The sequence below is a fragment of the Capra hircus genome, chromosome 11, assembly GCF_001704415.2.
Source record: "Capra hircus breed San Clemente chromosome 11, ASM170441v1, whole genome shotgun sequence".
Lineage (NCBI taxonomy): Eukaryota > Metazoa > Chordata > Mammalia > Artiodactyla > Bovidae > Capra > Capra hircus.
This window is the reverse complement of record NC_030818.1, coordinates 29,050,002-29,074,540: the sequence shown is the minus strand read 5'-3', so window position 1 is coordinate 29,074,540 and position 24,539 is coordinate 29,050,002. Positions and strand designations below refer to the sequence as shown.

The 24,539-nt window shown below is 56.3% G+C and overlaps 1 protein-coding gene across 2 annotated transcripts in view; it reads right to left on the bottom strand.

Annotated features, from left to right (window-relative positions):
* The window catches only part of TTC7A (tetratricopeptide repeat domain 7A), a 116,679-nt gene that overhangs the window by 29,079 nt on the left and 63,061 nt on the right, over nucleotides 1–24,539 (bottom strand). For both annotated transcript variants that reach the window (XM_005686573.3, XM_018055198.1), the window contains exons 12-15: nucleotides 16,418–16,535; nucleotides 14,704–14,761; nucleotides 13,484–13,556; nucleotides 10,678–10,838 (exon numbers count right to left, since the gene is read on the bottom strand). In XM_005686573.3, the coding sequence (XP_005686630.2) occupies nucleotides 10,678–10,838; nucleotides 13,484–13,556; nucleotides 14,704–14,761; nucleotides 16,418–16,535 (410 nt within the window). The remainder of the gene's footprint in view (nucleotides 1–10,677; nucleotides 10,839–13,483; nucleotides 13,557–14,703; nucleotides 14,762–16,417; nucleotides 16,536–24,539) is intronic.

The window sequence follows — 24,539 nt, the reverse complement described above, 5'->3', positions numbered from 1 at the left end:
GGTGGGGAATCTGCTCGCGGATGCCTCAGAACTGCAGCGAGGGCTGGACTCACGCAGCCAACAGGCACAGTGCCAGCCGATTCCATTTTAAGCTGTCCAGAAGCAAAATGTCCCAGGGCCTGGGGAGGAATGGGGAGCTCGGGACGTGACACAAAGGCATCTGGCACCATGCGACGGGGGTCTTCATCCCAGAGAAGGGTCCCCCAGGCAGAGCCAAGAGTACAACGGAGAGGAGTCTCTGAGGCAGGAAGGCTGGGGCACTGGAACCCAGCAGCCCTCCAACGCCCTGACATGAGCCATTCCAGGAACGGCTCCACTGCTATCCCGACCCTGCCCTGTGACGTCGCCCAGCGCACAGACACTGGCCAGGAGTGAGAAACCCGAGCCAAAGTCCCAGCTTTGCACTGCCACCCAGCTGGCATGTCCCAGGTTCCAAACCTGTGACATAGGAGTGAAGTCTCTTGTCCCGTCTGCCCCAGAGACTCCTGCTGGATGAACTGTGATGACCCAGAAGCAGCAGCTGAGGAGCCCACAGCTGCACCAACTCCTCAAGCGCGGGCCTGCCCAAGGCTCTGGGGATGCTTTTATACTTGCAGGTCTAAAGGCCCCGAAAATCAGCGTCCAGGCCAGGTGCCTTCGAAGGCTCTCAGAAAGCCCCAGACCTTCACGGCTTGTTCAGCAAGGCAGGTGGGATGAAAGATGGGGATAAGAAAGGAAACAGATGAGAGGGTCTGGACAGAGCCACACCAATCCAGACAGAGTGAAACCACCTCGGCTGTGACCCCCGCTTCCTGCAAGCCCTTTCCTGTTTTTTAAGATGTAGAATAAACAGTGAGGTCTTTTAAGGCTGAATGCCTTCGCCACGCCGCCACGGCGTCTGAAGGCAGATGTGAAAGTGAGTGTGCTCTCTGGGGAAGGCGAAGGCGCAAGGGGCAGTGTAGACGCCACCGCAGGGGTGAAGCTGCCAGGGCTGCAGGAGACCAGCATAGCTGCGACCCACCCTCTAAGCACTCACATCCTTCCTGACGACCACCAGAGTCGTGGCAGTCCCTGCTGGCCCCCTTCCGGGTCACCTGCACAGGTCAGCACCTGGGGTCAAAGACAGGTACTCATCGGACCTAAACAGAGCCAGTCCCTGTTGAACCATGACCAGTCTCGGCCCTGCAGAGTCAGTCTGCATCTGGGCCAGCCCTCCTCCAGTGGGGGAAGACAGAGACCAGTGAGGTCAGCATCTCTGGGTTTCGCACTGGTCACGGCCTCTGTAAGTCTTTCTGGTCGCTCTGGCCAGAGGCTGATGATGGAGGTTCCCAGGGGAAAGCATGGGTGGGCCTAGCACCCGCCTCTCTTCTTCCCAGGCCCTCTGCCTGGCCTGCACTCCTGGGCCAGGATCAGCCTTCTAATTATTTGTCAAGAGGATCAAGACTTGGAGCCATTCCCACCTGAGGCCAAGACAAATCATTTCTTTCCACTGCTATGAAGAGGAGCTATCTTAGAGTGGTCCTCCTTAGAACTTGGTGAGCATGAGCCTTTCCAAAACCTTTTCTTAGAAACAAACATTATTTTGTAAATGGGGGATATTTTTGTGACAACGGCTCTGGCTAAGCCAACAAGCACTGTCCTGGGGTCAGAGTTCATCCTGTCCATCCCCCTCACCCAGGGTCTCCAGTCATCCTCCTCTGTGTTCCCTCCCTGCGGCTCACCCCAGCACCCCACCCGCAGTGGCAGAACTGAGCTGGCTGTGGGGAAGGACATGGGCTGTGTGGGCAGCAAGCACAACAGGTCCCCATTTTTACTTCCATGTTCCTTGAAAGAAGTTCCCTGTAAAATACGCTCAGCATATGCAGTAAGAAAGACTTGGACGTGGTAACTGCTGTGTACCTGAGGGAGCCGCCTCTGGCTTACTGCCCAGCAAACAGGAGGACGTCGTACTGAAGCGTGGCCTCTGGCCTCAGACAAGGTGGGTCCATTGCCAGGCCCTGCTGCTTTAGAGCAGGTGCCTTGGCCTCTCTGAGCTTAACCAGCTGTTGGTAAAAGAAGGGCGGTAACAGCATCATCACAGAGGGCTGCTGGCGGGACTACAGGCAACAGAAACCGTGCAGGCAGCCGGCCCCGCTGCATGGCGACTCCTCAGGAAAGGTCAGCCGTCATCCTGAGACCCCTCCATCATTACTGGTCTTTCCTGCCAGGCTCTGTGCTCCAGCAGGGAGCACATCTTTCTCATCTTCATATGCCCAGTGCCTCACCTAACGTCACTCAACAAATCATCGTTGGATAACAGAAGAAAGTTGAGTCACGAGGACTCACTGAGGCCTGGGAGGGGAGGGGGATGGACAGGATGGCCAGCCAAGCTGCAGAGCACCCTGCGGAAACTCCCCTCTTCCCGGTCCCGCTGCCCATGTGTGTCTCCCTGGCCCTGGCCTCTGGCTCCTGGCCCTCATGGGAGTCCTCTGTGATGGGGGAGGGTGGTGGCAGGTATGGGGAAGGCACGAAAGGGGGTATTATCTCTTTAAAGGACAGTAATTAGTAATTCCAGCTGATGGCCATGCTGCGTTGTTTTAATGAAGAGTTCTATTTTTATAGAAAACACATAATCGAGTAGAAAAAGCAGGCCATTCTCTGAGTCACCACAGCCACACCTCTGGAAAGTCTTAACTCCTCAGCCAGGAGGCCAGAGCCTGCGCATAGCGTGGGCTTCGGTGGGAAGCGGGTCTCTTCCCAGAAAATGGGGCCTGAGTCTGACGACCCAAGCTCAAATCCCAGCTTCCCTTCCTCTAGCCGTGTGACCCCCGGCCAGTCATTTCAGCTCCTCCGAGCTTCAGTTTCATATCTGTAAAATGGGACAACAGTATCACTACCCTCTCGGGTCTATTAGGAGGAACAAGGCACATGCAAGGCCTCGCCCTTCCTAAAGTGTTCATCCACACGTGCCCTTCCCTCACTACTTACCCAGCCCTGGTTATGCACAACCGCTTACGCATGCCCTCTCTGCCTCTGTTTCTTATCTGGAAAATAGGAGTTAACAACAGTTTCTACACCTCCCAGGTTGTGAGGAAATTGAGTGAATGCGTGGGAAATGCCTGGCACACAGCCAAGCACTGGGTGTGTTGCTATTTTATTATTATTGACATGCTTGGGGTCCAAGCATAGCAGGGTTGTTCAGCTAATCACCTAGCTGGGGCTCTAGTCCCTGCTTTGCCACTCATCAGCTATCTGACCTGGAGAGACCAGCTAACTCTCCAGTTAGTTTCTTTAGAGTAGGAGGGTAGGACCGAAAACTCAACAAATCAAACCAAGACAATGACAGAACAGGGTAAGGGGGTATGAGCGCACTCTGAGGGCTGTAAGAAGCCAATATCCCCATGCGCTCCCTGCCTCCCTCCCTTTCCTCCATCCTTCCAAAAGAACAAACAAAACAACCCCTTCAGTCTGCCCTTCAGGGGGTCTGCCCTTCAGGGGGTCTGCCTATGTGCCGGATGCCCAGCTGTCAGTTCCCGGCAGGGAGGAAAAGGAGCCAGAAGACAGGCCGTCATCTGTCCTCTGTCCCCAGGGTGCTTCCACATGCTCAGGGAAGCTCGAGCAACACATCCAAGGCAATTAGGAAAGGAAGCAGAAGGGAGTCAGATACTCAGTGAGTGGGTCAGCTCTGAGTGCAGGAGCTACAAGGCCAAGTGGAGCCCGAGGGGAGTCCCTGAGGCTGGGCAGAATCTGGAAGCACGGCGAGGGAAGGAGGGCAGCCCCTGGGGCTGGGCCAGCAGGGGCAGGATCGAAGGCCTGGAGGCGGGGCTCCACGGCCCCACTCCCAGCCCTGGATCAGGGCAGGGGGAAGGGGAGGAGCGGCCACTCCCTCACCTCCACTGGGGCTGTGATCGTCTGGCTCTCACCCTGGCCACAGCAGTGCTGGAGGACACAGGCCTCAGGGTCCTCTAAACGCCCTGCCTCTGGGAGAGACTCCACCAGAGCAATTAACTGATTCAGCTCACACACTTCCTCTTCAGGACATTATTTCAAAGCTCTAACAGGAGACCTCCCTGAAAGCGAGAGGGACACTTACGGTAACTTTTCTCGGCCCTAAAAACCAGTCATTTTTCCTTGGTTTTGGAGAATTGCATTGACTCATGTTCCCTAATCTTTTATGGTTCACACTGATCCTCTTCCTCAGGGGTCCCCCACCTCCAAGATCTAATAACTGATGCTCTGAGGTGACGCTAATATAATAATAGAAATAAAGTGCACAATAAATGTAATGTGCTCGCATCATCCTGAAACCATCCCCCCACGACACCACAATCTGTATAAAAAGTGTCTTCCACGAAACTAGTCCCTGGTGCCAAAAAGGCTGGAGATAGCCACTCTATCTCTTAATGAGTTCACTGCCAATATGATCTGACTTTGAAGCTTTCAGAACCTTTAAAATCAGCAGCCCCGCAAGCTTTCACCTCCAGGAGCAAGCACCTCTGTTTCAAAAGTTCTGCCCCACCCGCGGAACAGCCGCCTCCACCCATGGCACCGGAGGCCTAACCTGAGCTGACTGACGGCTGAGCGGCTGGGCCTTCAGGCCTGGCTTCCCTCAGCTCTAGGGCAGCAGTTCCAATTACCTTTAGGTGACGCCCCTAAAGGCACATTCTCGATCATGAAAGATATGAACAAAAACCACACAGAAGCCATTCCATAACCACTCTGGGGTGGAAGAACTTCCAGGAGGATCCTTAACTGGAACAAAAGTTGGCTCCCAGCCCAACATAAGAAACCAAGATGCAAACACCTTGGTCTGTAGTTGCTGCCCAGTGAGATGATCTGGGGACCTGAAGACTACCCACTGTAGAGGGCAGCCCTACTTCATGGGTATCAGTGTGCCTCCTGGGTCCTCTCCCACCTGCAGAGGCCGGGCCACTCCCGCTCAAAAACCAAGGGCCCAGCCACAGCACCCGCCTCCAGCAAATGCTGACAGCAGTGAGACTCAGGAAGCAAAGAACTAAAAACTACTTTAAAACAAAGAATTCCTTCTGGAAAAATCTGTTTTCCTTCCTTCCTTCCTTTCTTCTTCCCCAAATAAAATAACAGAGATCATTCTAGCTGGAGTGTGAGCAGAGGACTGCAGGGAGACAAAAGACTCGGTGGCTGCATGTCACATGCAGTGAGGTCCTAGGAGGCTCCCCAGAGCCACCAGCGCAGGGAAATGCTGAATGTCAGACTGGCTGAGCCGAAGAGGAACTGACCTTTGGGGAAGAGCAAGCGGTGCCAGCGATTACGCCTGGCTTAACACTTCCCTCCACCACATGGCCTTGCAAGTTCACCCCAAGGCTGCTGTCCTCATCGGGGCCTGTGGCAGCCAAGAATGTTTAATGAACCTGGCGAAGTGATAAACTATGTTTGTGCTCATACCTTTGATTCCAGCCCCTCACTGGCGTGCTGGTATTTTAGGCATCCTTTTGATCCACTCCAAGTCCCTAATAAGAATCACCCAATAAACACAGTGGGTTTAAGTCAAAGACATTAACGGAAGCCCCAGGACTCTGATCCCTTCCGCTTGGTGGAATACACAACTCAAAGTTTATCACATGCCACCTGCAACAAAGGTGAGGCAGGCCGGGTGGAGATCCGAAGGGTGCCCTTGAGGCCTACGTTGGCCTTGATGGGATTCAGTCACCTTGATGGGATTCAGTCACGGTCTGGCCCCAGCTAACGCCTAGTTATCAGCTCAAACATTTTCCAAAACAGCCCCGGTTTCCTGGGGGAGATGCTGTGACTGGTTCCATTTGTTTACAAGTGGCAAGCCGAGCTCTGGCTTGTTGAGAGAGCCATATAGCTCCCGCTCTGGGGAAAGCTCCCTAGGGCTCCAGACAACCTTTCCCCTAGGACCTTCCAAGGCCTACAGGACCTGGGCTGGGCAGAAACTTAAGAGGGGGTGGTAAGAGGGGAGGGGAAGGGCAAACCCAGTTTGCTCCTCTCCTGCCAGCCCAATAGCCTGGGCTTTCAAAACCGGTCTGGCAGGCTGCCAGGCCTGGGGTGGGAGCAATGACTGACAGGCTGGTTATTGGAAAGCTCCCATCATTAGCCCAGGAATGTTGTTTGGTTGCTATGGCGACCTTCCCTACAAGCAGCCTGACTAAAGCGCAAGGAATCTGTTACCTAAAACCAGCACCCTGTGGAGCCCATGGCTTCTGGAACAAGCTTATCAGCAGCCTGTTCCCTTGACTCCCCTAGCTGAGCCTCCCAAGCCCAGGAAGGGAGAAGAAAACAGCTAAGACATCTCTGAGCTTGCTATGGGGAACCTCTCGAATTCCAAGGCCCAGCCTGGCTTGGAACCCAGGTCCAAATAGGGAGCCTGCTGCCCCCTTGAGGCCCCCTGCAGACTGGCCAGGGGCAGCCTGGCCAGCCCATGTGTCCAGGGCTTAGTGGAAAGCCCTCAGCATTTCAGGAAGCTGCTCGGGTGTCTGGTTCTCGTCACGCCAGGTTCACGCTGTCCCTGCAGGGCTGTCAGCCACTGCCTCATCACGTTTCTGCCTTTTTAAACTCAAGCTCCATTAACTAAAGGTCACCCCACAGCACGGAAATAAAGATCCCCTTTGCTATGTTTTCTAATCCCTGAATTTGAAGTCAGCTCCACAAAGGCTAGGATTTTCTCCAGGAGTCTTGAGTCCTGGAAATGGTGACCTCCTGGTGGCCGCTAGGGAGCCGGGAACACTTCTTCTCAGCTTCCACTGACCCTCATATGCAGGACGCCCTCCCCTGGCCCACTACGTGCGCTGCCCTCCTTGAGCCCCTCGTCACAGCCTTATGCTGTGGACCATTTCCCCTTCCCCCTCTGCTGCCCTTGAACCCGGCTGTAAACTGACTGCGAGATCTTCTCTTGTCTGAATCTCACAATAGACCCTGGAAGCAGTGGGAGGCAGGAGAGATGTCAGTCTTTGAGCAGCTGAGGAAACGGGGACATGGGAAGGAGGAGCAGGCTGCTGGAGGGAGCATAGCTAAGTGGCAGCCAGGGACCTGCTGCGGCTCCCACGTGGGGACAAGCCAGGAGGAAAGGGTCTATTCCACTCCCCAGCATCCCCCTGTGCCAGCCCTCCTCCACCCAACACGCACCTGCCAGCCTCTCCTTCACTTTGCACAAAGGAAGAGCAAGGTCTCAGCCACTGGAACCAGCAAGGCGCCGGGTGGCACCCAGACCTGGTGCCTTTGAGTGCCCACAGGACAGACCTTGCTGACAATGCTGAGGTCAGGGCATCTACCCCATCACTGGGGGCGGATTTTTTTGTTTGGCGGCACTGAGATTTATTGGATTAGGGGTTTAATTAACTGCCGTGGCAACAGCTGGAGCCGCACACAGCTTGTTCCCAATGCAGGGAGCAGCTGGAAGAGCAGGCTACAGTTTCAGCTGAAGGGCAGTGACACTCTCCAGTGATCCCTGACCGTAATGGGCGCAGTGACATTTCCTGCTAGTCCACGGGTCTCATCCGTGGGGAAAAGCACTGAATTATCTGCAAAGACCCACGGTCACACCCTAGGTCACTCCACAGTGCTGTGGTAGGTGGCTATTCCCCCCTCATACCCCACTGTCCCTCCCTCCTCACACCCCCCTCCCTTTTTTTTTGGCTTAAGACAACAGAAATATACTGTCTCACAGTTCTGGAAGCCAGAAGCCGCTTATATTTTATGTTAGTTTTGTAGCCTTTTAGGGCTGGCCCAGTTCAAAGGGGAGCTCCCCATGGTCACGAATGTGAGGGGCACACGGTGGCTCAGAGATAAGAACCTCCTCTCTCCGTGGATGGGCAGGTTCATAGAAGCACCACGGGGGATGGGACGCTCTGGGCCCCCAACGCTCCACAGCAGGCTTCTCTGTGGTGACAGAGGAACACAAGAACCCCAACTGTGCTCTGGGAATGGGACTTCCTCGGGCTGGGACGCCAGAGGTGTCTCCCCGTGCTTCCAGCCCGAGAGAGCCTGAGGCCCCTGCAGTGGCCCTGCGGTGTTTGGATAGAGGGGCTCTGCTCCCAGGGCAGAGGCTGCCCCAGGCTAAAGGCTCCTGTCTGCAGAAGCGGGGACCCGGCTGACACCGAGTGGCAGCCACCATACGCGCTGACCACCAGCACAATCTCCACCTGGGGCTCCCCGCTTTTTTTGGCTTCTATTCTCCCGATGCAGGCACACAGGCACAAATGTCACAGCTCGGGTCCAGGTATTCTTGGGGGCCCAGAAGGCCACCCACGGGGTTCCGGGGGGAGTCACCAACCTCACAGCAAGGCCCCACCCCTGGCCCCACCTCTCCAAGACACTTTGAGTGACTGAAGCATTTCCTGGGGAAAGAGTCGGCACCTGAGTGAGGTGAGAGGAAAGAAGAAGGGGGTGGTGGAAGTGCACTTGGAGGACCAGAAAGAGACGGTTCCGCACTCAGCCCGAGAACCAGGGGCAGGTGGTGGGGGCGGCGAGGAGGAAGAGGAGGGCGGCGGGCAGGAGACGCCTCCCAGGGCGTGAAACAAGACAGGCGAGGTGGGCTTCTGCCTCACACACGGGAAGTGTCAAGCCGACTTCAAAAAGTGGCGCTGGCCTCGCCACATCAGGCCAGGGAGGGGATCCTGCCAGCACAGAGCATCCAGCCCAGGGGTTAGGAGGAGACGCGCGCAGTCAGATGGGCGACACTGGTATGAGAAGCTCCTGCACGGGATCGGGGGCCCGAGGGAGCAGCGTGCAGCCCCTTCTGCGGCTTCCACGGGGCAGCCCTGCGCCCATCTGCTCGGTCGCCATCTGTTAATACATGGAAGATTTCACTCGGATAAAGGACAACGTCTGACGCCTGGCCCAGCCTCTGGTTTCTTCTGTGACACACACTGAGCCAGGGGCTGGATAAGGACTCTAACCCGTTTACTGTTCTAACCCTTCCGCAGAAGCCTAACTGACAATAAAACACACAGAGGCACGCCCGTACACACACATACGCACACACACGGCTGGCAGTGTCTGACCCTGCCAGATAGTCTTGAGCTTGGGAAAAAGCCAGGTTAACTGGTACCAGAAGAGGAAGACCTTTGTCCTTCCTGTATTTTTATAAAAGTAAAAAATAAACTTCTAAAAAAAAAATAAAATAAAAAATAAACTTCTAAACAGTAGGTCTTGGTGTACTGTATTTGGGATTAGGTAACTACACCTTGTCCACACACGGTTCTATCTACGTGGTGCATGCCCTAGGCGACTTGCCTTTTAAAGTGAACTAATTTCAATTTTAATAATCTCTCAAATATAGAAGGGAGGCCAAGAGCCAGGGCTGTCTTGTGAACACAAAGGACAGGCTATGTGGAGCTGGCCTTGCACCATCACGGCTCACACCTGACCAGGGGCAGCTGGGACTACCTAGGCTCTGCTGACCCTAGTCCAGACTAACACCCCCACCCCGCCCAGAGCATCGTGACTCCTGACCCCGCTGTTCTGGCCCAGGTGGGTCCCAGCTGCCCCTGGTCAGGTGCGAGCTGAGATGGTGCAAGGCCAGCTCCACATAGCCGGTCCTTTGTGTTCATAAGACTTGGTGAGGACGAAGCCACTCCCAGCAAAGTCCACAGGCAAAGCCACCGTGGCATCTTGTGAAGGAGGCCCAAGGCACAGGGAAGCCTGAGCCCCTGGCGCAAAGGGTCAGTCCTGCCTCTGCTGGACTATAGGTAAACAGACAAGTGCTTGGGCTCTCCACGTGGAGGGACTCTCCCTGGGCCGGGCCGCCTGCAGCTCCTCTTGATCACTGATCTCGGCTGTGGCACCCACCAATTTCCCTAATTCTTTGTGGAACTGTTTTCACTGCCAGCGTGAGTCACCTCTCAGGGCACCAGGACCACACTCCTTTCTGCTGTCTAAAGACAACAGCCTTTGGCTGGTTCCAAAGGGTTCTCTTTCAAACCCTGAGCACAGTGGGAGTGGGGGTGCTCAGGGCCCCTCATTCTGGGATCAGGGGATTCAGAGAAACAGGGTTTATTAGCACCCTACGTTACCTGTCTCGGGGAAGGAGGGCAGAAATCAAAAGGTGACCTCCCCCTCATTTCCTCCCAAGGGGCAACGCACCCTCCTGCCTCAGCCAGTCAGTGAGGCTCTTGTTCCCCAGGGTCCTGGTTGGATGGCAGCAGGTCCCCTGTGTATAGGTGGGGGCAAGAGGGTCTAGTCCTGCCCCACCTACCACCACTGGGGCCACGTGCAGCGTGAACCCTGCTCCCTAGAGACAGGCATCTGGGTGATGCGGCAAGCAGGAGCTGTGGAGGAGTCGAGGATAGAGGGAGAGGCCAGGACCACTCTAGGGGGATATAAATCTTCACCCCGACTGCCTGTGGCCTTCTTGGAGGTAGGGGCCAGCTCACATGGCCTCTATCAGCCCAGCCACTGTTAGAAACCATCCTTGGCTGGCTATGCCAGGGTTATGGTTAAGTCACACAAGTTAGTGTCCCCATGATGCTCAAATGTACAGTGCAGGGCGGGATGGAAGCAGCTCGGGCATGTTATCTTAGAGCACAGTCTCCTTGGTGGTCCACACAGCCCCCCATGGAGCCTGCAGTCACCATCAAGAGCTTCCTCCTCCACACATGGTGCCTCCTGGCACCAAACAAAACGCCAGAGCCAGGCTCCGAGCCCACAGGTCCTCGGCCTGCCTCAACTCCCAGTGTGTGCCCGACCAGCCCCAGCCCAGAGCGTCCACAGGGAACTCACTTGAAGTTCTCAGGGTGCTCCGTGATGGCCATGTTGATCACGTCCAGGGCGTGCTGGTAGTGTTTCTGGGCGGAGAAGAGGAGCGCCAGCAGATGGAGGGCATTGGCGTCGTCCCTGCACACTTTCAGAGCCTCCTGCAGCTGCTCCATGGCGCTGGAGATCTGCCGGAGAAAACTGCCGGCTTAGCGACCTTCCCCAAGGCCCAGCCTGCTCCCAGGACTCGGGGGCCAGGTGCCAGCCCACGAGGCGCAGCAGACCCAAGTGAGACTGCAGGCACCGTGGGGCAGGCAGGGGCCCTGATGAGAAAACACCCGCGAACACCATGGCAAGAAGAGTCTGCCGCTCCATGCCAGTGCTGCCTCACAGAAGAGAGAAAAGACGGGCAGGTCCAAGATGGATCATGAAGGACTGGTCGGGGAGCCCCAGCCAAACTGGAGGGGCGGACTGTGAGAGGCCACCCGGACCACTGGCTACAGATCTCTCCTCTGAACCCGTTCTCGCAGTGACGGGGGCTGACAGACACATGCTGCCTCCTACTCAGGGACTCAGTGGCAACAGCTTAGGCCTGGGGTCAGACGGGAAGTGAATTCCAACTCTGCCACTTCCCAGCTGGCACCGGGGCGGAGGACTTGGCCTCTCTGAGCCGCAGTTCTTACGCTACAAAATGAGGATAACAGTCCTACCTACGACACTGGCTGAGAGGGCGAGACAACGTAGGAAAAACGTCCTGCTGGGCACAGAACACGTCTGAAAATGCGAATTTCCCTCTTCAAGCCCCCAAAGCCCAGGCAGCTAATGAACAGGTTAAGAGACTTCCTTCCTTCCAGTCCAAAGAGACATGTTTGCTCAGGGGCTCAGGCTTAGCGGTTGTCAGCTATTCGAGACACTATCCACACCAGGGCCTCATCCTCCCAGGAACGTCAAGAGTCATTTTCTAAAATCTTGCTCTTGACCAAACCTCAGACCTACATCTCCAATGCTCCTGGAGGGGTCTACAGTACACAGGTCAGCTGGGGGCTCTGGGCCCTGGCGTGCCTGACCCCTGCCTGGTCTCCACCTGGTCTCTGCACTACTGCCAGGCCCAGAGTTCTCCCATGGGGACTTCCTTCTGTGGAAAGGTCACAGAAAGTAAAGGAGGAAGCTAGGGTCAGTGTGACCGCTGGCTCAGCTTACCCATGCCCCCCACCCCAAGGCTGCTCCAGCAGCATGATCCTGGGCTGGGTGTCCAAACCCGCAGCCCTCACTGTCTGAGCAGCCAGACATGTTTTGGGCAGGATGGCGCAGAGGGCCTCAGAGACCCAGGTAGGCAGGACTAGCTTAGAGTCCATTCAGAGACCCTCAAACCCCTGAGGTTACCAAGATCTGGGGGCCCCAAGGACACGGGGTACCAGGCTCCACTGGCCTGGCCCAGCCATCTCTCCCAGAGGACAGACGCCATTCATCAGAGGTGACTGAATAATTAAAGATACTAAAAAATGCATCACGGAAGGTTCATCAGGAACTGGACTGGCAAGGAAAGTACTGGTTCTCCAACTGAGGGCTAAAAATAAACTGGTCTCGGATATCTTTGTGTCCACGCCCCAGGGAGCACCAGAGCGGACTGATGTTTCTGGAGACAGTGGTGGACAGCGCCTGCTCTAGGACCTGGGAGTCGGAAACCGGGGGCAAGTGCCATGGGGGGCTGGAAGGATGGCTCCTTGAAGAGAAGACCAGGGGCCAGAAGTTGACACCGACCCGTAAAAGCAACCACCAGGCTGGTGGACAAGGCTCCAAGTGCCTGCTTCCAAATGGGACAGGGGAACAGGACACTTAGAGCCGCACGGGGCTGCTTTAACTAGGTCAGAGTGGGCTCTGAAGCTGAATCGGGCAGGCGCAGCCAGCTCCCAGCTCCTGAGCTCAGCAGAGCCACAGCGCCTCAGGTGTCAGATGGGGCCAACGGCACCCTCCTCGTCAGCTGCAGGGCTGGCCCGCGCCCGTGGAAAGACAGCAGCACTCCTCAGCTGGGCTGCCCATCCCCCGACCGCGAGCAGCCACCACCCAGAGGGCTCTGTGGACTCCTCTCTGCCAGGCTAGAGCCCAGCCCCAGTCCAGCAGGCTTGTCTGCAGTCCCTGAGTGGCCCAGTGTCCACACTCACCACAGCAAGGCCACCGAGAGGCCCTGCTTCACACAGGGCGCCAGCCTGAGGGGCCCCTCTGACAGCAGAGGCTCTGAGGGGCCTGGGGGATGGGAACCTTCCCTTTTTTCTGACAGGCAACCAGCTGGGTGGGTGACTACCTGACCTCACTCAAGTCCCTCAACAGACCTTTCAGCACCAACAGCTCAGCTCAGAGAAGCAAGGCAGGTGGGCCTGGAGAGCCTTGGGAATCGAGGTGGTCAGCGGACAGGAGGCCCCAGAGGCCGAGCCTGGCGGTGGCGTCCATATGGTCAGGGGAAGCTCTGTGTCACACAGAAGCAGCTTCACGTGACAATCTCTCTGCTCCCCCAGCCCCCTGGGGAAAGCTCAGTGGAAGGTGAGGATACAAATGTTTACTGAGGCCTCCTGTCAACTTCTCAGGAGACGGACGTGTTGCAGGGGGAGTGAGGGCAGAGAACAAGCCCTTCCTGTGTGCCCACCAGAGGTCAGGGGCTTTACCGCAGTAACTGACTTAATCCTTGCCTGGGCCCTCTGAGGTGGAGTATGAAGGCACTTACATTAATAGATAAGGAACAGAGGCTCAGGGAGGTCACAGCGCTGGTAAAAGCAGCAGGGCCAGGAGGAGATCAGCACCCCCAGAGACCTGGGTGTTAGGAACTGGGAGGACTCACCTGGCGGACGAGGGCCAGCTGCAGGGAGACATACAGGATGACCTGGGGGTCGCTGGGCGCCAGCTGCTGGGCTCTGTATTGGCAAGGGGAGCAGTGAATCAGCCACCCAGGGTCGACAACCAGCGTGATGAGGGTCTCCAGTATGCCAGCCCTGTGCTGGGCGCTTTTAGCAGGGCCAAATGCTGGAGATTCTGCCAGCCCCACCTTGGAGGGTGCCCTGTGGGACATGACGGCTGGGGTGGAAAGCCCAGGGGCAGCCCAGGCCAGGGCTGTGCCTGCCAAGAGGGTTGGCTCTGGCTGAAGTGGGGGATACCTGGGAGGGTGGGACTAGGAGTGAGGGAAGCCCCTCTCCTCCGGGCAGCTGTTGGCCTGGCTGGGGCCTGTACAGAGCCTGCAGCCTGCCCTCTCCACGTGGGACAGTGAAGACTTCCGGAGGATGGAGGGGCTGGATGGCCTCTCTGGGCTGGAAGCCTTGGGAGTGAAGAGCCGGTGGGGAAGGAAGGAATTATCCCCTGATCCTGGGGCTCAGAGGGAGTTGGCCAGAATGGGACTCTCCTTCCTCCCTGGGTTTGAGAACAACCTGCCCCAGAGGGGAGCTGGATGTTCCTAGGAAGCTGGCACAAGGAGTCTGGGGCAGGCCCCAACCCAGCCCCTGCCATCTATGCTCAGATGGAGCAGGGCTCAGAGGGAAGAGCCCGACAATGGCCAGAGGAGGGAGGGGGAGGAATGCTCAGGTAGGGCCGCGTTGAGGTGGAGAGGGACTCCCAGGAGGGGCCTGGGGGAAGGGTTTCTGTGTCTCTCCCCCACCACCCCCAAACCTAAGGCTCCCTCCCAGACGCTGGGCTCTAAGGAAAGCTCTCTGAGGGCTGAGGGAGGGAGCCTCCCAGCTCCCAGGTTGGGGAGGGGCTGGGAGGAGGCAGATCCCCGTTTTGAGCCTTGGCTCCTTGTAGATTACTGTGCAAGGTGCTTTCCTGCTTTCTCTCATGTCCCCTGAACTCGGAAGCAGGGAGCTGAGCCTGGGGGCAGCTCCACCACTGCAGAAATGCTCAACCAGACCACCCAAGCCCACAGGCCTGTCCCTGCTTCCTATGTGAACTCTCAAGAGCCTCAGTTTGCTGTCAACAAAATGGAGACAGAAAACTCTGCCCTGTCACACCAGAGGGTCCCCTGAGACAGGAAAACAAGCCGCCTCAGGCAGTGCTGCCCTTTGGCGTCCTCACCTCTCCAGCGTCTGCAGCGCTTTCCGGTGCAATTCATCTTGCTTGGATTTCAGAGTCGCTGCAGGAGATAGGACAGAGACAGAGCCGTGAGGGGCTGCTGGGGGTGGGCAGCCCAGCCCTGCCCCACCCGGGGCATGGAGCTCTGCGGGAGAGGCCCCACCGGGACTCTGTCTGCAAATGCTCCGGAATGGTGCCCTGGTTACCGGGGGAAGGGGTGCAGATGTCCCCCTGGCCCCAGCCTCCCGGCAGGCACACTTCCTGGCACAACAGGTCCTTCTACCCCTTTGCCTTCCTTGCCGCGTGGGCCGTCTTGATCCTCCAAAGGCGCGAGCTTCTGGAGAAGTTTCCGGAGCTTCTGGAGAAGTTACACCTCTGTCCTGGCATGTGCCTCCCTCGGCTTCCTTACTCATGAGGCTCCTTCTTTTCTAACCATCTTAACAAATCTCAAGTGGACAATTCACTGGCATTAAGTACATTCACCATGTCTTGCAATCATCACTAACATCCATCTCCAGAACATCTGATCATCCCTAACAGGGTCTGTACCCACTGGATACGACCTCCTCTTCCACCGGCCCACCAGAAACCTCTATTGCACTTTGACCACAAGGCTTCTTGCTTTAACCCAAACCAGATACCCCCCTGGTAAATTAAATCGGCTTTAAATGCAGTAGGATAGGCATTTGAAGCCTCAGCTACACACTGAACCCCCTGAGAAGCTTTAAAATGACGGTCACAGGCTCCAGCCAGACTAGGTCAGGATGTCGCTGGCAGCACCAGGCAGGGATAGATGTCAGGGGTCCCAAGCTCACAGAGCAGCCCTGCTTCTAGAGGATTAAAGACAAAGGGAGGGTCTCTGGACTCTGACCAAGGGACTGATGACTCCCTCACTTGACCAGTGTGTGGGGACCCCAGGGTTCCCTATCAGAGCCTCACTGACACCTAGAAGTGACCACTGTCACTCAAGAACAAAGAGCTGGCGCTGCACCAGGATCTTACCCTTCCTCCTGCCTTCCTTGTCCAAGTACCAGCTGTTCCTACCTCTCGCTGTGTGGGCATCTGAAGCCCGCTTCCAGGAGCTGGCATCTGGGGAGTGTGGGGGGCTGATGACTATTCTGGGTTTGGCCTGGGTGGGGACCTATCGCTCCCTTTCCCTCAGGCTGCAAGGATACAAAGTAGGTGGAGCTGGTGGGGGTGGGGACGGAATGCAGGCTCCAGGCAGCAGGAGGGGAACCTGGGCACCAAGCTCAGGTCAAGTATTTAGTAAATACTTGCTGTGTACCCAGCTCTGTGCCATGCATCGGGGGATTTTAAAAGACCCCAAAAGATGGCAGTGGTGCTGCGGGTAAAGGTGAACCAGAATGAAGACACTGTGGGCTCAAGGCTGGTGGCACAAATGCCCCAGGAGTTCCAGGGGCAGAGATCAACTGGGGCTGGGCCTTGAAAGGAGAAAGAACTGGGTTCATGAAGAGGGTGTATCTGAGGCTGGCAAAGTTGCAGCAAAAGCAGAAATGAACTGGGGTGTGTGTGTGTGCGCACACACTCGTGCACATCAGTGTGTGAGTGTCTGCGTCTGCACATGTGTGTTTTTATGTACGTTTGCACACCCATCCTAGAAGAGTCAATGGAGGTGTGTTGGGGGGTGGACACTGATGGGACAAGATTAGGAGGCCCGAGTCACCCCGAGCAGAGGTTCCCGGGCCCCGACACTCACCGTCGGTGGCCTGCAGGCTGTAGGTGAGACCCAATGCCAGGTAGCCCTTGGACAGGAACTCCCCGGCTCCCTCCCCAAGGTGGATCACCATCATGGCAAAGCGCTCTGCCTCCTCTAGCTGCAAAGAGGAGAGGCAAAGGTCACTGGGGAAGGCAGCTGTTCACAGGCACCCAGCCTGGGACCCTTGGAACTGCGCCCAGGCTCCTTTCAGAGGCTACCCAGCCACTGAATGGAAGGATAGCTGTTTCCTCCACCTGCAACAATCTGGACCCTTTCTGCCATCCAGGGGCCTGTGTTCCAGGTCATGGGATGCTACCTCTCACAGAGAAAGTCTGCCTTGCTCCAGAGACCCCAGCTCCCCACAGCTGCTCTGAGAGCCTGGACAGTCTGCGGCAGCCTCTTTAGTCACGTGGCCCCTGTGGCTGTCCCTGCCCTGCTCATCAGCAGAGACAAGGGAGCCGGAAGCGGGCAGGGGTGGGGGTGGGGTACAGGCAGGGCTTGGGGACCAGGCCCTGGGATAGCCCACCCTGCAGAGCAGGCAGGCCGCCATGCCTTCTCTGGCTGTGAGCTTGCTACCCGACACCAGGCGCTGTAACTTTTCAGGGGAAAAAGGCCTGGGGTTGTTTTTGTCCTGGGAGCAGGAGGGACTGTTCCAGTTGGAAAGGGACCAACTGGTGCAGGTCACGTGTACACACATCACACACCACACGTGACATGAAAGAGGGGCACACAAGGCGGCCCTCACGAGCCCTCTGGGGCACCCACACAGCAGGCAGGCCTGCTGCAAAGCAGGGGACAGCTGGGGGCCTCAGTTGTGCCCACTCACAGGCCTTCCAGAGGCCCCTTCCCTTCACCCAACCCTGGAATGTCATCTGCCCACATGGCTGGTATGGCAGTGTCACCAAGAATGATTGGTACCGCCCTCAGCAAGTAGAGTCATACCCACAGCCCCACTGCCACCCAGAGGCCAGGGTCCCTTGTGGGGGGCTCCCCTCCACCACCCAGAAGGGCCCACCAAGTTAAGCTGGGTTCTGACACCCCAGCCAGTGTGCCTGTCCCTGCCCAGGTCCACCTCCCTCGGCAGGAGAGGGACAGCTCTGTGCATCTTGTCACCTGACTGCAGGCCATAGCTGGGGGCACTGGTAGGCTCTCCTTCCCTGGAGTATTAGAGGAGCCTGAGAGAGAGGCATTAGCTGTGGAGAGGCGAGCTGGGGTGAGTACACCTTGAGGGCACAGCTGTAGGGAGCTATGTGCAAGAAAAGGCTGATGGAGCAGAGAACCCACGGAACAGAGGAGTTAAAAACTCCTGAAGTATAAGAGAGGTAGAGTGGGTGAGCTGAGAGCCCAGACAACGATGGTGGGGGTCGGGGGTGGCTTCCAGTAGCCCAGCCAGAGCCCTGACAAACGCTGACAAGGGCAGCTCTCCAGCCCCCACGTGGTCGAGCTCAAGCCACTGACCTGGGCAGTGGACCGCCTCCAGGTTGGCAGACTGGTCACTGGAAGGACATGGAAGCTGAGAGCTGGGCCTATATCACCCTCAGGCTTGCGGTCTCAGGGTTCAGGGGAAGCAGGCAGCTTAGCAAACCTCATGGCTGCCTGCTGCCCAGCCTCGGCTGCCGGGAGGACTGAGGGCAGTGGATGCAGGGATCTGCCTTCTGGAGCACATGGCCCAGCAGGATGCAGGAGAGCTACAGGGCCTGAAGTCAGAGCCAGGCTGAGCACCGGGCAAGACCCCAACATCCCTGGAGCAGGGAATGGCAACCCACGTGTCTTCTTGCCTGGAGAATCCCATGGACAGAGGAGCCTGGCGGGCTACAGTCCATGGGGTTGCAAAGAGTCAGATGACTGAGCAACTCTCACTCACTCAAGCCTCCCGACACAGGCTTGGCCCCTGATAGATATGGGACCTCGAGCAAGTCACCTCCTCTCCTTTCTGTGCCCCAGAGGTCCTCATCTGCAAAATGAGGAGCTAGGGCCAACCCCTTCCCAACTCCTAACTGCTCCTCCCTACAAATCTCCACGGGGGTTCTGCAGCACTCGGCTCTATGTTGCGCTTGGCTGGGGCGGCCCAGCGTCACAGGCACAGGATGTCTGGATGAAGCACACATGGAATCTCTAATGGGGGAGGACCCCATGGGACAGGGTGGCCCTTAATTAAGGCTCCATTGTGTGGTGCTGGCCTGGGGCCATGGACGATGCAACAGGGGGAACTGCCTGGCCGGGGTTTTCCTAGGAGGCCTCCTAGCAGAGGGGACAGGAAGCACCAAGGGAAGGGCAAGTGAGCAAACAGCATCTTGCCTCCTCTGAAATATGCACAATGCTGGCGTGGTTTGTCCCCCACACTGTCTTCAGGCATCACTATGCCCCATTCAAATGGGAGTGAGCTTTTTTTTATAAAAGAAGTGAAAGTGAAAGTTGCTTAACTATGTCCAACTCTTTGCAATCCCACAGACTATACAGTCCATGGAATTCTCCAGGCCAGAATACTGGAGTGGGTAGCCTTTCCTGTCTCCAGGGGATCTTCCCAACCCAGGGATCGAACCCAGGCCTCCTGCGTAAGAATTATATATAGAACTCAGAAGCCTCCTGCATTCCATGTATATACACTCTTCTCATGTCCATGTCCTTCTCCGAGGCAAATGCCAACTTCTATTCTCCTGCAACCCACGCAGACAGGGTGCCAGGTATGAAGTTCAGCAACTACTGGCATATAGGCAAAAGTTACTTGGTAATTCATGTATATCCTATTCTGGATTAACAGGGCTCACCAGCCTTTAGTTTCAGAAAGTGACAACATACATCCTTAGTTTTCCAGCTTGTGGTCCACTCTGACTCCAGGTTAGTAGCCATCCTTGGCCAGTACTTGCCAGCCTTGCCCACATAGTTTAAAATGGTCTCTGAGCGTGGTGTCAGCATTTGTCTCCAATCAAACCCACAAGGCTTCAGTGTACCCCTTTTTCACGTGGCTGACGTCACTTTTGATCTCCATTACCTACCACAAAAGGTTTTTGCATGTGGAATCAAAGTGACGATTATGAATGAAGAGAAATACTATTACTTTTTATTAAATATGATAATATATAGTATTAATATATTTATTCACGGGTACTTTAGCTAGGGTTCTATTTCATAATCCAGTAGTCGGTCTCAATCTATGATGTGAAAAGCAAATTGCTGACTGAGCTGCCCAGAACCTGCCCTTCTACAGCCAGCCAGCCATCTGATACCGCACTTGCCCTTCCCAGTCCCCACATGCCTCCTCCTGTGGCCTCCACAGGGAACAAACAGCTAATGGCTCTAGAGTTGTGGCCCCTGCTTCAGTAAGATCTGCTCCGGTTACATACAGCACTGCGCCCTCCTTGCTCATCAAAATACTTCTCCGGTGAGGGGTTTTCAAAGCTTTCAACCATTATCCTGCACTGCTTTTTTTGTTTGTTTTTGGCTGCACGGAGTCTTTGTTGCTTCAAGAGGGCTTCTCATTGTGGTGGCTTCTCTTGTGGAACACAGGTTCTAGAGTGCTGTCTCAACAGCTGTGGCACGTGGGATCTTCCCGGACCAGGGATCAAACTCCTGTCCCCTGCATTGGCAGGCGGATTCTTAACCAGTGGACCACCAGGGAAGTCCCCCTGCACTGCTTTGTAACACCTCTTTTAGCTGTAACTCTGCCACAAAACCCAGGAGGAGATCCCCCCATTCTCCCTTGCAATTCCAGAGCAGCTGGGTGCCCACTGGAGCGTCACAGCACGGTGGCCACCTGACAGAAGGGTTTTTCACAGCTGAGGTTGAGAGGTACAGGGCACTTAGGGGACCCATCTGAGGTCACCCTGCTAGTAAATGGGAGAACTTTCTGTAAGTTTTCAACCCAGGTCTTCTGAGTCTATATCTAGGTCTCTCCGAGCTGCTCGATTCCTGGCTGCCCTCTGCAGGTCTTCATTTTTCTCCCCTGTGACCCTTTGGGGAAAAGGATGTAAGGGAGGATGTAGCATTCTGAGCCTGTGCTTTTGCTTTCTGTAAGGAAGGAAAGCGTTCCCGTGTTTTTCCAAGTTCCTGCCTATCTCCAGTTCTCCTAATTTGGTCCCCGCACAGCCAGGCTCCTGGCCTGTACACTTTGCTCCTTCTCAGGCTGCCCGGTTCATCTCGCAGGCGCCAAACTGGTTGTACCCCTTCCTCCTGCCCAGGGAACCAGAGAAAGGTCATTTCTGAGCCCGCAAAGCTCTGTTTAAACAGCACCTCCAGTTTGACCTTGGTTGCTTCCCACAGGGTCCAGGAGCTACTGTCATCTGCTCTCCCCAAAACACACTTTTTCTTCCTGGAAGGAACAGGTACTCTTCCTTATCTCCACAAGCTCAAGGCAGGACAGCTGGCATTCTTACTGGACTCCAAAACACTTAATCCATCTTTCTGAATCTCAAAAAACAAAGGCAAAACCACAAAGGCACATCCTTTCTGAGAGGCTGCTATTTCAAAGGGGCCAGCACAGGGATGGTTACCATTGACCACGCACCTCCCACGTGCTAAGCAAGGACACTGCTAAGCTCTGGGGGGTCACAGCCATCCTGTAATGGTAGATACAATGATCTCCAGGTTACTGATAAGGCACAGAAAGGGCAAATTACTTACTCAGAGTCATACAGCTACTAAGTGGGAGGCCAGGGATTTGAACCCTATCCTCTCAGCCTCCAAAGCCTGCACTCTTTCCACTACCCCATCCACCCCCTTAGGGAAAGAGGCTGAGGGACAGCACCACAGACTTTTTAAAACCTTTCCAGTTCCACAACCTCCTCCCCTTCCATGTGTGACGCACACACACACACCCATCCCCTAGCCACCTAGAAAGGTTTTAATCTTTTTAATTAAATGAATCTGAACTAATTTTGTTTGCAGGGATATGAAAAAATTTTTACAGCTCCTCTTTCTCCTGCCTCAAATAACTGGCTGGAGACCCTGGCAAGACACTGCCACGTTGAGGCAGGAGGCAGCCCCACTGCTGTCACCAGGTCAGAGCCTGGACACGACACCCTCCTCCACTCAGAATAAACGGTGGGACCAGTGCTCTCAACCCTGGGACATCACAGGTCCCTCTGCCCAGGCCCCTCCTCACCCACTCTCACTTGGGCAATCTTGCTCTCAGGCCCAGCCCGGAGCATCCCACACTGGCTCTGGGCACAGGGACATTAGCCCTAGGCATAAGGACAGGACATGGGGTAACAGGTGCCCACCTCTGGGCACATGGCCACCTCGTCTGCTTTCACCCAGCACAACTCATTTTTCCAAGTCCCAGTTTCAGCCTCCCTTCCTGCAACCTGGGCCAACCTGTCCACCCCCAGATCTCCATCCCCTGCTCATGGGGCTTGGCTGCGTAATGGCTGGGCCTGCTGGGGGCTGACGTGAGTCAGAAGAGACGTGAAGGCAGGAGACGGAGGTGGCATCAGACGCCTTTCAGGATCTGTGCCTGCCACCAGCACCAGCGCCCCTCCGCCTGCCTGTCAGATCCATTCTTCCTGCTCATAGTCTTGAGGACAGAGAGCGTGGGCCGCCCTTCCCCTGGCCTCCTAGGAGAACGGGGTGCCCCTGGCCACCCACAGCCTGCTCTCGGCCCAGCACCAACCCAGGGAGCAGGCAGGCCCGTGAACCAAATGTAGATTTCCCACACCTGTCCCTCCCAGCCGGCTGGAGCCAAAGTCAATCTATATATTTCTGAACACCTCCTGTGTGCAGGGTTTTTTGTGTGGGCAAAGGGCTGAGGATATGAGACACAGTATGTGAAGAAGCTTCCTGTTTAGATGGAAAGGAAGTACCCTACAAGGCAGAACTCCTTGCCAAGTAGGATCCATCCAATCAGCACCCGGCATGAACTCTGGGCTGCAGTTTCAAGAAAAAGGAGAGAGAGTTCCTGCCTTCAAGGAACATATGCAACAGGAAATGCAATGCATCATGCTAAGCGTCCAAGGCAGGTATAAATGGGGCTTTAGGGAAGGTGAGAGAACATGAGGTTCCAGAGCAAGGAAGGCTGCCAGGGGCCCACCCCGGCCCTACAGCAGGACCACGCTCTAGCCTGGACCTGCTTTAAACTCTAGTTCAAACCGGCCCCCCAAACCCAAACATGTTTCTCAGCCGAGGTTAAATGGCTCACTCACCCTCCTCCCCATTTCAGATGTCAAGTCTGCATGCTGAGGTTTCCTTTTGGGCTTTTCTATTTATGTTGTCATTGATTACTTTGCTCCCAACTCATCTGATTTCAATTTGGACTGATTGGATCCTAATTTTATTACCATGTAATCTGAATGCACATAATTACTGTCATTATACTGCTGAGGGAAACAGCTCCTCCACGGCGGGAAGACCTAAATTTAGGGCTTCCTGGCAAGGGCGGCACTGCCTGGGTGGACCCACAGCCGTCTCAGAGCCGGCAGCCCCTGGGAGCACAGATGCCCTCCCCACCCACCCTTGGCGAGGTGGGTATTTGGGCTTTGTCCCAGGGATGCACTTGAGGCCCCTCTCTGGAGCCTTGGGAACACACAGGACTGTGAGCTAGGGTCAGCGAGCTCACCCTCTGCATCCTCTGGCTCACATGACCACCCGCCGCTGCTGTGCTCAGCCTGGGTCCTCACTCTGCTGGCACCCACACGCCCCCATCCTCTAGGGTGGAAGATGCCAACAGTCTCCCGAAAAACACTGGGGGGACAGGCAACGTCCCCAGTTACCATGAGGCTGAGGAAAGCAAGCTGGGATGGAAGGGACCACCTCTGAGCCCCATCCAAGGCCCCCTCCTCCTGGAGGCCTCCCTGACCTGTCCAGCCCTCTCCTGACTTTCGTCATTTACATCACACAACAGTGAAACTCTTACCCCCCTCATCACGCTGCCTCCTCCAAATGCTGAGGGCCTATTACAGATCAGTCTTACAGGACATCATAAAGCCTGGGGCCAAAAGCCATGCTTTCTCCTCCCCCATCTCCCACAGTCGGGTGGGGCCAAGGCAGGGCCACACTCACACGTCATACACAGGTACCCGAGGACCAGGGAACAGAGGGAAAGGTGTTGCTCCCCGGCCCCCACCCCCAATCCGAGGGAGCCAGTCCCTGCAGCAGAGCCAGGATGAGGCTCACTGGGTGGCGAGGCAGGAGGCCCTCTCAGAGGGTCCTCAGCATACTTAGTGGGAAGGGTCAGAACGCAAAATCTCCCTCCCCAGAGCTGGAGGGGTTGGAGAGGCTGCTAATTCTGAAGCACCTGCCAGAGGCACCTGGAACCTAGCCCCTGTTGCCCTGGAACAAGCTGGGCACCCGACAGCAAGGGCAGGCAGGGGTGTCAGGACATCAGGAAGGGGAGGGACATGCATGGGAGAAGCTCCGCCTTTGGGAGACACTGGGCCAATGAAGGAACTAGGCTTATTGAGCTTGAAGAGAGATGTAGGTGGGGCTGAAAGCCAACACGTGGGAGAGACGCTGCATTGTTCTAGTTGCTGAAGAGGGTGGAAACAGGACAGCCTGAAGTAGGAGGCTGATGTGGGCCTGTGGAAGCCAGGAATGTGGGCAAAGGAGCTCCCAGTGAGAGCAGACAGCTGGGCAGAGGCGCTGCTGCAAGGTCCCCGAGGCCGAGCGCAGCAGCCAGGGAGCCAGGGTGAGGGGATCAGCAGGCAAGGCCTGGCGCTCTGGGCTCCTGGGCCAGGGCTCCTTCCCCACTCCCCCTGCTGACCTCCTAGAGGGAAAGCTGCTGTGGGGAGAGGGTGAATGCTGAGCTCGTCTGTAGTTCAGCCGCCTCAGCAGAGAGTGGCAGGCAGGCAGCCGAGCACAAGGCAGAGACTGGGTGCTGGAGTCCAGGGGGAAGGAGGTGGCTGACAGAGAGACCACCCTCCCATCCAGCCCAGAGCTGGTTCTGACTCTGGACGGTGGGCTAGCCAAGGTGACTCCAAGGTCCTGCTCACTTCCCCTGTGCTGGGCAGGTGGGGGGCACCCTGTCTTCTGACTCCACATTTGGCTCCCTGGAGACAGTTAAGGCTGAAGCACAAACCTGACATCATCCTGAGTTGCGGGATGAAGGCTGGAGTTTTCAGAAGCAGTTCTCCACTCCCCCACCCCTTCCGCACACAGCAAGATGCACCCACCTGCTGCCACCCTCCTGCAG